Here is a 14,338-nt window from a genome sequence, read left to right as displayed (position 1 = left end):
GATTAACATAATACTTTATTGATAGTAACTTAGGGGTGGTGCAATAATTATGTGTTCCCCGGGGGTGAATTCTCAAAATGGTCTGCCAAAAATCGCTTGCCCCCTTTGGCCGTGCCAAAAACCTTTGCCCCCCTTTCGACGTGCCAAAAACCTTTGCCCCCCCTTTTGACGTGCGAAAAATCTTTGCCCCCCCTTTACACATGCCAGATTTTGGGGAACCCGAATTTAAAACCTTAAATTGTCTTAACATATAATGCGAGCGCAGCGAGCAGGAAATTTTGCATATTTGAACGTGTTCAGAACGCTTTCCTCGCCTTTTAGGGCGTAATATAGAAACGGTGCCCAAAATATCTGTGCCAAAAATTGCTTCCCCCCCCCTTTCGACCTGCCAAAAATCGCTTGACCCCCCTTTCGACCTGCCAAAAAATGCTTGCCCCCCCCTTTTGGCCTGCCAAAAAATCTTTGCCCCCTATAATTCACCCCCCCACCCGGGGGTACACATAATTACTGCACCACCCCTTATTGAATGTGTCCGTCCAAACCATCTGTGGACTGTGGTTCAAGTGAATGCGCAATGCGTTCATCATGATTAAGGCTAGTCCGAGGTGCTCTGACGATAACACTCCGATCGCCAGGCAATCTAGGCCAGTGGGACAACGAAAACGCTACGTGAACGAGCTAGATTAAGGCCAAATAAAATTAAAAAAACACATTCCTTTTTTGAGGTTTCTTCAAATATATTTTTATTTTTTGAAATTCAGTTATAACTTTTCAAAATATGTCTAGGAAGTTGGGATGCTTAATTCTATAGCCTTGTTAAGATACAAGAAACACTTTCGGAAGGTTTTGTGATCATTAGAGTGGGTGTAACTCTCAGAACAACAAATAAAAAAGGGCCTCCTCCTTTTTCCAGGCATTATTTTATACGCTATAAAAACAGCTCTATAAGTATCATTTATTTACACTAATTTTGCGATAAAAAATAGAAAATAAAAAGCCCCCTCTTCCTCCTTTTTTTCGAAAACCCGGACGTGAAACATGTTTTTTATTTTACTTGGCCTAATATTATACTTTTTTTATATTTATTTGACTTTGTTTTCTTTTGTTTCTTTTGTTTCTTTTGGCTTTGTTTTATAAGGGTTTCAAAATCTTATATTGTATTATGAGGAAATTATGATCCATTGAAATAAACATCTCAACAGAGTATTGTTATGTTTGACTTTGTTTTATGACGGTTTCAAAATTCATTTCTTTGTTCTACGGTATTTTGATAGACTTGTGAGTATTTGAAATAAGTATCTTCAAAAAGTGAATTCTTATTATTTCCCCATGCATGTTTCATAAATCATAATATACTATAGTAATAAGGGGCTTAGCCCTGGTGCTGGTGGAGGTAAACAAAATTGGGGGCCGGGGCAAGAATTTTTTGGCAAAAGGGGATTGCAAGCAATTTTTGGCAAGCCGAGAAGGGGGGGGGGGCAATTTTTGGCACATATTCATGCAGTGGCGTAGATATCTTTTTGACATGGGGGGTGAGGTTGGAAAAATTTCTTTTAATAGTATAGGGAATCCATCACCTTTTGGCGACAGATAAAGAGTTTATGTTACAAATGTGCGCGAAGCACGGGAAAAAATTTGCCATATTGAAGCTAAACTGGTGAAATATGGTGAAAAGGGGGTGGATAAATTCGTGCGAAGTGCGAAAAATTGGCACTTTTGGGGCTAAAATGGCCAAATATGAGGTGGCCAAAACCCAGGTGTCAACATGGGGGGAGGGGGTAATTGTATGGACCATCCCCTGGCAAAATATTGGGGGCGAGCCGAAACTGGGGGGCAAGCAATTTTGGCAAGCCGAAAGGGGGGGGCAAGCGATTTTTGGCACCGCATTCTTGGGGTGGCAAAACGCTCTAAAAAGGCTTAGGAAAACCGTACAGAAACGCTTAAATATGCAAATTTTCCTGCTCGCTGCGCTCGCAACATGTATATAGACTTGCAAATTGGGATCCCAAAAATTTGGCATGTACAAGGGGGGGGGGGAAGATTTTTTGGCGGGCAAGATGGGGGTGGGGGCCCAGGGTGGGGGGCAAGCAATTTTGGCGGGCCGAGAGGGGGGGCAAACGATTTTGGCGAGCCATTTGGGCTCATAATTATTGCACAGCCCCTAATTATTAGGGCATTGGACTAGATCATCAGTCAGGGAACAGATAAAAATACATTTGTATGCAAGCTAAATCACACGCATGATGCGTATTCTATGACGTCATGGAATGAATATTCATATTTTCCAAACTTCTAGAATATAAACATGATCTGAGACTGGTTCACGTGTGTTTATTTCGTGGTTTTTAAGCTTCCTCAATTCAACGAACTGGAACGTTTCAGCATGTTTCAATTTCATTCCAGTCCTTATATTTGAATATTCTTGAGATCAATAATGATTTCATGCTATCAAAAGTCATCCGTTCAACACTATCAATTCTGTCACCAATAGTTAGACATCAACACTGTATCCGTACGACGTGTCCTAGATTTGTTTGCCCGCTGACAGTTAATCGTTGTATTCATCGTCAAAGACTCTTTCTTTCTAGTCAGCTTACTTCCAGTTCAATATCAGCACGTATCATACACACCACCATGGCATCGGGAAGACGACCTGAACATTCTGCACCGCCAGAAATTGTAAGTTAAAGTTCTTCTTCTTCCTATATTCATGATATTATGTGCATACCTCGGGCTCAATTTGAGTATTGTCGCACAGCCACAGGCTTAACGTGCACAGTTTACCTATGCACGATCCTGGAACCTTGGATTGATTGCAGATATCAGAACCGGGGATGGTCCCCCTTCTCCTTTCGAATAGCTCAGCCTCTGACACTTAACGTGCAGTGTTTGACTCTTCCTGTAACGGGACCTGACTTGATCGAGAAATCTATCTACTATCCACGACGACACGATCATGACGATAGTTAATGTGTGGATAGAAGATAGAGATTGCTAGTATAACACGGTCAGTCATCGTAGCGTCTTCAGTTTTAAAACGCAGCAAACCAATTTTTTAGATTGTCCAGTTTGGCTTCAATTTAGCTTGGCTAACATTTATGTATTTTTAGCTGGAGTGTTTGCTTACTTTTAACCAGAAACACAGGCGACGGTTAAAAGTGTATGTGCAGATACTCTACCTATATCTGCACATGCTAAAGCACTTCCAAAACTCTGCACAGGATTTCACAAACATAAATTATGCATGAAGCAGAAATCGCAACGCCTTAACCACTCGGCCATCTCGCCCTGTTAGTGTAGTAGTGTACTACTAGCTACTATGGTAGTACTAGTCATGCTAGTCTAACATAGTTTTATAGTCTACATGTACATGTATGTGACAGAAGAGAGAAGGCCCAAAAAAACCAAAGCCAAGACCATTTTTGACTTTGTTGTGTAGTGCTTTCTGTCAATCCATCAAAGTTTGACTTGAATTGCTGTTTATTGAGAACTTGTCAGTTTTCAGAAACAATGTGACACCAAAATCAAGTGAAGTTATGATCAAATTACTAATACTATCACAACAATATTACACTGGGTTTCAAAGAAGAACGGCAGTCCTTTGCTCAAATTGACGCGAGCGCCCTGTTAATGAGCCACATACGCAGAGCTTTGTGTTCACTTCAAGGGCGCCGATCTGCACCGACCAACGATATGATGGAGAGGCACAATTGGCCAATCAGATTATCGGTCTGTTGCAATGATTGTCAGACTATTGATTCAGCCAATCAGAACCCTGTTTACGCTCTGCACGCTCTCAAAATGTAAACAAGTGCCGTTCTTCTCTGACAAAAACTGTAGGCCATATTTTCTGATCAGACCAAGTAAAGTAAATAACATACATCGTTTTTGGAGATTTTTAAATATTTTTCTTATTTTTCTTATTTGCTCCCTTACTTTGTTTTAAAATTGTTGTGATGTTAAATGTTAAGAAGTTCTTGGATATCAAATTATAAACACATTGCAAACACTTTCTTTAAGTTAGAGGTAAGGCTTTGGAGAAATAACAAAAATATTAGGGCCTCCTCGTTTTTATGTGTTAAAACACTTGACAATTGCAATTTTATAGAAAGGAATAGTAAATTTGTAACAAATTAACAAATAATAAGGGCCTCCCTCACCAAATTTTGAGAAAGTCTGGACATATGTTATTTGGCCGTAGACTTACCATATAGGAGCGCATTGGGGGAGGGGTGGGGCCTGGGACTTAATAATTTTTGTTTTCACTATAGAGGTTATCCACTTCACTCATGTGTGACTTCTAACAAAATGCGCTGGTTCCCGTAATATTCCTCATTCACACCAATTCAATGCATGACCTCGGAGTTACCTGCATGACTTTGGCGGGTTATTTTGAAACAGTTATGGTCGCACATGCAGGTACTTACTTCTTTAGAAAGTCCTAAACAAGGTATAGCAGTTGCTGATAGGATATGCAACTTATACATGTAGAACACGGATAACCTCTATAGTTTAATTTAATTTAATGTTTGTTGTATATTTTGTATATATTATCATTTTCAACAAATCTGTGAAATTTTGTATGAAAATTCCAATTTTAAGGGGGTAAACATGTGATTATTGAAAACAATTACATTACCATCAACATTGTGTATAAATAAGCTATGCTAGAACAAGAAAAAGGTGTACATTGAACTGAACCAACCCAATATTCTTTCTTTCCTCCATCTGTTGTACATGTAGTTCTACAATGAAGACGAAGCAAGGAAATACACATCAAAGTAAGTGCAAAGAACTTGACATTCCTGGTCCTGCTATAAGTGCTACAAACTATCAGATACATGTACACCCCTGTATGCTAATGTGTGAAAAGGAATTATAAAAGCATCTAGCATGAATTCACTTTTTTGTGTGTAAGAAACACCTTTTTATCGTAAATTCACCCATATTTTTTTTGGCCTATTCAAAGTTGAAGATGACTTGCCATGCTTATGCCCTTACTCAAAACCAAGATTGTATAATTACCTTACTCTCTGACAAACAGAGTTAACAGACTACAGCTACAGTGACAAAAATTCCAGGTACTTTTCAAGGCTTCCAGAATCTCAGTTGGCTTGTTTATATACGAATACACTATTGCACTACATGCCTCTTCTTAGTTACAACCCTGCTAGGGAAATTTGCAAGTTCTATTCTTGTATTGGTGTTTTTTTGTTGTTGGTATAAACTTTATGTATTTTGCATCAGTTGATGTTTCTTACTGAAGTCGTACTAATTTCATACACAATCATCAGTGAATAATGACAACAATTTATTTTGTCTCTAAACTCTAGCTCTCGTATGATAGAGATCCAAATGACTATGTCAGAGAGGGCGCTAGAACTATTGGCATTACCTGAAGACACGCCAGCGTTTATCTTAGATGTGGGGTAAGTTTACTCTAACTATTCTCATCTTCTCTGCTCTAACACATAACTCTTGTTAGTATGATAGATGTTTCTGGGGACATTCATAACTTTGCCTAAAATTGTTCATTTTTTGACATTTTCCTGATCTTATTTTGACCGGGGAAAGACCAAGAGGTATTTGCTCAACCATAGCCTCCTGGCATCGCCACTGGGTACATAAAGAAAAAAATAACATACTTTAAAACATGACTTCAGAGATATGAATCTGGAGTTATGCTCGCAGTGATTATGTTCAATTATCTCATGAATTTGTAATATTGAGACTGTAATCTGTTTTCATTCATTCAACAGATGTGGTTCAGGGTTAAGTGGAGAGGCTCTCACTGAACAAGGTCATTACTGGGTTGGTTTAGATATCAGTACCAGTATGATAGGTAAGGTGTTATTTATAGTCATAGTAATAATTATAATCTTAAGTTAATGCGCCATAGAAGTGATGTAATAATTGGATTAACTACCATAGCAATAGGGTAATAACATATATTGAATATATCGCGCTGCACTACAACAAGCAGGTTGCACTCATCACCTGTGTATGTCTGCAATCATAGATTGAATACAATACCGCTCTTTTCAAAGATACTTATCTTACAGGTGTGTGTGATCAGCATGATATGGTTCAATGCAGAGGTACCACACGAACGTACTAGTGAAGTGCTATATATTCAAAAAATGTTTTACCCTATTGCTATGGTAGTTAATCCGATTATTACATCACTTCTACGGCGAATAGCTACAATGTATAGTAATTCTAGAGGTGCTTTCTACTGACAGATGTGTAACCAATCCTGTGTCAAATGATGGGTAATCGTACCCATCAGTTTCTAGTGATTGTGAGAAAGACAGCCATGTTCAAATTATGCAACATTACATACACACCAAATGACCTGATATGTACACCTATACTTCATGACATAGCAAACTCCTGAAACTACCAAACTTGATCATTTCAAGGGGATACAACGTTGCATAAAAGAAGAAGTCCTTACAGTTAACAATGAAAACTAATTAGTAGCAATCATTTGATGTAAGTTTCAATGTCTTGTTACAGATATAGCAGCAGAAAGAGAAGTAGAGGGTGATCTGTTTGTCAGTGATATGGGACAAGGAGTGTTCTTCAGACCAGGAAGTTTTGATGGAGTTATAAGGTACAGTATATTCCGTATATAAGATCACAGCGGGGGGTGTGAATGCAAATATGCTGAGTGTAATGATTCAATCAACAAACTGTGTTTGAATTTATCACAAGATATGAAAATACAATTAAATAGGTGTTTTCCTCTTTAAAAAAAATATGTAACTTGCATTTGGGTGCAAATTTAACATGTAAGTTTGTGAATACAAATACTTGATTTCTGATTAGATCATGAGAAATTAAGTGCCTGTCAATTAAACAAAATCATTGTCACAGATGTGTCAGTGATTTTACATGATAAAGACTTCAGTTCATGGAAAAACAATTGCATCTGATGATGCAAGGAAGGATTGAGATCAGATTAACTGATTCTTTTCTTTTTCAACTTCACACATCATAATAGTTGGTCTCATTGCCTGTCTGTTAGGTGTGTTGCTGTTCTTGTTAAATAATGTGGTTATTTGTATGATATGAATAGTGAGATTTACTTGATTGTCTGTTTTCATTTTCAGTATTTCAGCTTTACAATGGCTATGCAATGCAGACAAAAAGACACATAATCCGCCTAAAAGACTTTACAAATTCTTCAGTTCATTATATGGTGCTCTGGTAAGTAACAATATCTCAGAAACCTTCACAGTTTGGTCTAGTTTTATCTTCAGGTGGACTCCTAAAACAAAAATGACCCCTATTTGAATCCGCAAATCAGTTTTTAGTGCTACTTTATATCCACAATGTACGATTTCCATCAAATTTTAACTTTGTTATTCGTTACTCAAAATGCTGAAATGATATTAGTAATAAATGTCAGTAAACCCCACTAGCTATTTTGGCTGTTTAACATGGAATGGGGGACTTAATGTCTGAATATGATATTATGTCATAATTGCTCTGTTGACGTGACAAATACAAGGAATTTGACTGATTCCATTGAAGTGTAAGTTGGGACATGTTTAACCATTACAAATTTGCCAAAAATCACGTTTGAAAAAAATTAACCAATATTTCATATTATAAGATCGTACATTACAGCTTCAATGAAACTTTGTGAAAACCATAGCAGTCTGACTGAACCCAGTTATGAATTCCTGTAATGAAAGCCTAATTAAGTATCAGTGGTTAATATCTTTCATGTCTTTCTTTGTACTGTACAATCTTAGAGGAGAGGTGGTCGAGCAGTTTTCCAGTTTTATCCCGAAAATTCCCTTCAGTTAGAGCTAATAACATCCCAGGCAATGAAAGCAGGCTTCACTGGTGGTTTAGTGGTAGACTATCCTAATAGTACCAAAGCCAAAAAGTAAGTAAATGCAATATTTAGATAATACACATCCAATTTTTATTGTTAAGAGACCCCACTGAATATAAGCTTGCACTCGTAGCCAGGTTTTTATGGGATCCTAGGCTTTTTAGCTTTTTGGTTGTATCTGATTGGTGCTACCACTCCAGGCGTGGATGACATCAAAAGCTTTGATGTTATTGCATTGCTAGAATAGTTATTATGTGTATTTTCTTTATTTATTGTTTGGCTGTGATTGATGAATAAATACTGAACTACAAATTTATGAGTTACCTTATGGGTGCATGCAGGATCACGTTTAGGGGGAAATTTGTAAAACTTTATTTTCACTATATCTTAAAAAGTAACAAATACAAATGTGTGAAAATATGCATTTTTGGAGAGGTAATGATGAAAATAATTCAACTACAAAAAGTCTACATCTTTGACATTACCCATTTTTGAAAAGGTCCAAAAACGGTCCACCATAATTGCGCTTCTGCTTTACCATTTAAAGCGATACAGCTTTACCCAAATCAATTGTATTTCTCTCAAGATAACAATTTGAAAACCATTTCTTGTGATCTTTACAGAATGTTTCTATGCTTGTTTGCTGGCCTTAGTAATCCCCAGCTTCCAAAGGTAAGTTCTTGATAGGAATTAGGTTTGTAAATTTTTGTTCTGCCAGTCTTGTGAAGGCATACCGAAGCATTTACACTGTTTTAACCCTAAATGCTACAGGTTGGGTGCCTCCTCAGCTTGTATGGGTGGGCAATGCATAGGGCACCTCCTACCAAAGCCCCTCAGGAGTAACTTGTAAACTTGTTTTACTCAAATTATAGGAAAGTACCACATCATTGAATTCTATACCACCTAAATAAAACCTAGTAGCAGTAACCAGTTGATCATTTGAACTGTTGCTGAAAGTTATAATTTACTCACTGTGACAGCTTTTAGAAAGTAATGACTAGCTACTAGTAGTCATTTAATTTAGCTGTATGGAGCACTTACAAAAGGTCTTTCAATAGCATCAATCCCGGGTATCAATCAAACATGAAACTTTTGTTGTTTTCTCCACTCTGAAATTTGAGGCCTTGAGAGTGTGAAGAATAGAAGGAACTTAAAATGACATACCCATTTGTTAATTTTTAGAGAAAGAATCAAAACTTTTTCTATGTGTCATAATTTGGCACATAATTTAGTGCATACATCTGAAATAATATTGGTGCACATGTAATTGAATTGAGCTTGGAGTTTTGTTTTAATTTTGTCTTGAATTATTTTCAGGGACTTGGCACTGAAAGTAATCAGAAGGGATTACCAACAGAAGCATCATTTAGTGATAGCAGACAACGGTATAAGAACATGAGGGGTAAAGCACCTAAGAAAAGTAGAGATTGGATTCAAGAAAAGAAAGAAAGGAGGAGAAGACAGGGCAGGTAGGTACATGTGTGTGTGAGTGTTGTTTGTTTTGGTCAAGACATGAGCCATGATTCAACTTTGATAACAGCAATATGACTTGGCCTCAACTGGGGCTATTTAAACATGCAAAAAAAAGCAACTTCTACTGAAGTATTATGCACAATGAAAGTTTGCATCAAATGCATCAAGAGTGGCAGCGTTCAATTTACTGGTGTAGCAGAGCAAAATGCTCCCCATTTTGGACAACCTGCTACACAAATTTTAGCTTGTATAGCAATTTTTTATAATGTAAACCTATATTATGCTAATATCATAAGAACTTCACCAAAACAATGTTTTTTGTTAAAACTTGCTACACAGATTTTTCAAAGTAAACAAACAAACAAACAAACCTAGCAAGAATTTGAAACATTCAAATGTATGGTTAAACCAAGTCGCAATTGTTTAGTTTTCTTTTGTTTGTAATGCATTTATATTGACTTCTGTTTTTCTCATCAGGGATGTACGACCGGATTCAAAGTTTACAGGAAGGAAACGATCAAAGAAGTTTTAGAATCATATAGACATTTGTAAGGACAGACAATAAAGCTCAACTAGTTGCATGCTGTTGTTACTAAACAACAGAGGCATCAAAAGTTATATTTTACAACACAGTATGTAATTATGATACATACAATGGACAACAGAGATCAACCTGACTTATAGGTCATTGTTAACTTATCTGGTTATAGGAAATGACCGAATCATGATGAATATAAAATTTAAATTCAAGCTACCAATGTGTCAAAATGCAGATATATACTAAATACATATGAAGAGTTCAAATACAAAAGCGATATATTCATTTCTCTCAATTTTAGATATAGGCAAATCATCGGAAATAAATAACATAAATAGAAGATGTACATTTTTTGATCAAAAATATACGCAAAAACATGTTTTGTATCTGAACTCTTCATATCCACCTTGCAGGGCACTTGTGGGCCTCATGGCACCAGTGTTATGATATATTTAAGAAATAAAGGGTAATGCATTATCCTTTACATGCAAATAATGTGTCCGAGGCAGTAAAAACGTAAATAATGGGTGAGGCGCAGCCAAACCCATTATTTAAACGTTTTAACTGCCGAGGACACATTATTTGCGTGTAAAGGATAATGCTGCACCCTTTATTTCTATTCTATTACCAGAAAATAGTCCGATTTAAAGAGAATTTAAAGAGAAAATATCATTTTTGGCACAAATATTTTAAGTTGTTTACTTCAAGGTGGAGCGAGTACGCGTAAGTGATAGCGCGTATCGCGGAAATATTGCACGCATAACCAAGCGTAATGCAGTGTTTCAGGGATGTCAGTTTTCAGGCAATTGCCTGATTTCAGGCCTTTTGCTACTCCACATTTCCGCACTTTTATTTATTTTCAGCCCATTTTGAGGCTTTATAGCCCAAATTTACGTGTTTTTTCAGGCTTTTCCTGCCAAGTCACTTCAGGCCACTTTCATCCCTGAGTGTTTAGAATGTGTTACGGCGCGTGACCCATTATTGCAGAATAATGGGCTCTCACGTGACGTGTTTCAACAAATCACAGTGCGCGATTTTGAATAATGGGTCGTGGGGGTAATAGAATATAATATAAAGTGTTCGTCCCACAGACAAGGAAATATACTGACCATCCACCAAAAGGCAAAGTCCCAGCATCACCTATCAATGAGGGCCAATCATACCATGAGAGATGAACACATACCGCATCTTTTTATGGTCTTAGACGTGAGGACACACAACGCGCTATTGCATAACGTGAAGGCACGCAACACGGGTGTGATTTGTTAGACGTATGAATGATCAAACGATCGGCCTTCATGAATATATGAGAATTCACAGCATACAAAGCACTGGGACTTTGCCTTTTGGTAAATGGTCTGTATATTTTTTGTCTGTGGTTAGTACACACCCACTGACTGGATACAACATAAAAGTTTCTTGGATGTTTCAATTTAGAAGTCAAATAAATGTGTGAAGATGGTTCAGTTTTATTACCTGCTTTTCCCACCTTTGTTTAATGACCATGACTCCTCACCTTGCCTAGTTTCAAGCCAATTAGTTTCAATCCCTTTGGATATGTGAGGCAAATGTGTATTATTTAGAAAGCCCATAGAATATTGTGTGTATAGAAAATGGGTTTAATCCACTTTAGACACAATTTACTGTATAAAACATTGTTGATTGGGCCATCCTTAAAACCAGGGTTGGCGATTTTTTTGATTTTTAAAAAGAAATAAAAAAATAGATTTATTTGATTTAAATCGGATTTTTTTAATTTAAATTTATTTTTTTGATTTATTTTTATTCCAAGAACTGCTATACCCCATGATAAAGTCAAAAGAGACCAGTGGAATGCTAGACATATGCACAATCCTATCAGGTATTTACAAAAAATCAAAACACATTTTTAGATGTGAAAATTTCAATGAAAAAATTTGGTTAAATCATGGAAAAAAAAATTCTGCACCTTGAAAATGATTTTTTAGCAATAGATAAAATGACATCATAGAGAGGTTTAATTGTATCCAAAAGGTGTAGAAGCATTACAAATGAAGTAAAACAGTCAATTGAAGATAGAAATTAACTTAAATTGATCAAAAATGGTAAAGTTGATTTAAATCAGTGATTTAAAACAAAAATCATTTGATTTAAATCGTGATTTAAATCATGATTTAAATCGCGCCAACCCTGCTTAAAACACTGCTTGGCACTTGATTACCAAATGGTTGTTCAATAATGCACTTCCCCACCCCCTATGATAGGATCACTGCTGTTTATGCATCACATGCCCCCACTATCCTGTTGCTTCTCTACCATCAGATTACGCATTACAAACTACTGCACGCCCCTACCCGTTGGGTGCACTGACCAGGTTAATCCATGTAATCCCAGCTTACAATCGTCACCAGTAGGCCTGCCTTATATTTCCTGGCAGTAGGAGTGTGGAAGGTCCTTGAATATTGTATCAGCAATGTGACAGTATGGAAAACATGTGCTCATTGTTACCCTATCTGAGTGAGCAGAAAATGTGTGATGTTTTGTTTCTTGCATTTTGAAACCTTGCAAATTTCTTTAATACGTATGTCACAAGTTAGGTACATGGTATAAAATGTGCCCATAATGTTCTGGTTCATCCCGCAGGTGTTTCATTTTGCCATTATTTCTGTATTAAAGTGTAAAACAAAAATAACCACCATTTGGATTTGTTTCTATATTTCAAAAAGCATTTATTCATTAGAAAATATTTTTCACATGCATCATCTACAGACTCGTAGCCTATTCATACCAAGTGGTTCTAATCCCACAGGTGTTTTGATGCATGAGTAATCGCACATGAATGGAGAGATTGGTGATTCCAAAAGTAGTAAAAATGGGTATCTTTTTACAGGATGATGGTTTAGCAGAATCACTGCTGCTGTTCATGTTATGGCGTTGTCTGCATTCTGATCATCAGTGACTCTCAATTTGAAATCATGCCCTGCCTGTCTGACCAGAATAGGGCAATTGCAATGAGACACTTGCATTTATAATCGGGCACCGGTATCAGGAAAACTTGCATTATAATTGGGCACCCATATTTATTAGCAAGTACACTTGGATTATAATCGAGCACCCGGTATCAGGGAAACATGCATAGAGGTTATCCGTGTTCTATAAGCTGCGTATCCTATCAACGACTGCTATACCTTGTTTAGGACTTTCAAAAGAAGTACCTGCATGTGCAACCATGACTGTTTCAAAATAGCCCACCAAGAGTCATGCAGGTAACTCCGAGGTCATGAATTGATTTGTTTTGAATAAGGAATACTACGGGAATCAGCGCCTTTTGTTAGAAGTCACATGAGTAAAGTGGATAACCTCTATTAATATATTTGAGTATTTGATATTAACTTTGTGTAACTTTCGAATTAGTGAACTCTTTCATTTAATGAGTGCTCATTCAAGCATGAAATCAACTACAGGTGTCAAATCGGTGTCTTAGATGCTATGAGTTTGCTGATGAGTGATGATGCATGCCAAAAAATCTCTTCAATATTGAAGAAATACTTTTTGAAATATAGAAATAAATCCAAATGGGTAATTATTTTTGTTTAATCTTTCTATGACTTGGACTGTTTATTTAACTTTCAGTTGAGCTTATGGATACAAGTTCACCTGGTAGAAAGAAATATGATTATGTAATACCTGGACAATAAAAGTATATTTTTAATGTTCACAAGCTTCTGGTTGTTCTTTTGTTTAGGGAGCAAATTTGAAATCAATTTCCAGGAGATAAGATGTTGAATCAAATACTGTCAAATACAAGCACAAAAGGAGAGGGTGTATTTTGTTTTGGGTAATCTTTTGTATGCTTCTCAGCTGACAAAAGATTACCCAAATCAAAGTATGTCCTCTCCTTTCATGCCTGCCATATTTTAAGGCTAATTGGATGCTCTATTGATTTGTACTTGAAGCGTTCTCAAATAGAACTAGTGTAGTGCTTTCTATTGAGAATATTAAAATGCATCTTCTCTTCCCTCAAGTTTTAGATCACCGTTTCTTTATTTCAACCAATTTCAACAAATAAGGTCTTAAATCAGAGCAATAGGGTACCGATATTGGCTGCTTGTTTTAATTTTGACATATGAAGAGCTTGTTTCCAAACCATGTTAAGTCCACAACCTCATGTTTCTCATTTACTTGTGTGATACAATCACAATTACTTTGACATTAGCAACAATGAGATGTGCCATCAACAAGCCATTATTTGCCACAATGCTGGTTAACAATATGCAGACTATTGTTCTCATTTAGTAACCAAAGGCCTCACAGTATTGTACATCCATCCACTGTTTGCTTTGTAATGGTGCATCCAACAGAAATTACTTATAGCATCACAACTCATTGCAATATCGCAGAGGTAAATCCGAAACATGTTTGGACTTTTTGGAACCAAGCTCTTCATATGTCTTATGATATACAGGGGTGAACACAACTCATTGGTACCGTAATTCTTT

At 36.7% G+C, this 14,338-nt stretch overlaps 1 protein-coding gene across 1 annotated transcript; it reads left to right on the top strand.

The window, feature by feature from the left end:
- The first annotated feature begins 2,315 nt into the window (after positions 1-2,315).
- On the top strand, positions 2,316-13,865 carry LOC140150880 (18S rRNA (guanine-N(7))-methyltransferase-like). The gene is made up of 10 exons (XM_072173043.1): positions 2,316-2,679; positions 4,744-4,781; positions 5,334-5,429; positions 5,760-5,842; positions 6,520-6,616; positions 7,116-7,212; positions 7,764-7,900; positions 8,473-8,521; positions 9,167-9,318; positions 9,800-13,865. Exons 1-10 carry the CDS (start codon positions 2,443-2,445, stop codon positions 9,852-9,854), a joined length of 1,041 nt encoding a protein of 346 aa, XP_072029144.1. The 5' UTR covers positions 2,316-2,442; the 3' UTR covers positions 9,855-13,865.
- Positions 13,866-14,338: the final 473 nt, after the last annotated feature.

The sequence above is a fragment of the Amphiura filiformis genome, chromosome 1 (genome assembly GCF_039555335.1).
Source record: "Amphiura filiformis chromosome 1, Afil_fr2py, whole genome shotgun sequence".
NCBI lineage: Eukaryota > Metazoa > Echinodermata > Ophiuroidea > Amphilepidida > Amphiuridae > Amphiura > Amphiura filiformis.
This window is presented reverse-complemented; position numbering and strand designations above follow the sequence as displayed.

Excerpts from the sequence above, each read along its gene's own strand:
- LOC140150880 (XM_072173043.1), top strand. The coding sequence starts at position 2,443 with ATGCTATCAAAAGTCATCCGTTCAACACTATCAATTCTGTCACCAATA. Across the intron at positions 5,843-6,519 it reads TATCAGTACCAGTATGATAG|ATATAGCAGCAGAAAGAGAA; the intron begins GTAAGGTGTTAT and ends GTCTTGTTACAG. Across the intron at positions 7,901-8,472 it reads AATAGTACCAAAGCCAAAAA|AATGTTTCTATGCTTGTTTG; the intron begins GTAAGTAAATGC and ends TGATCTTTACAG.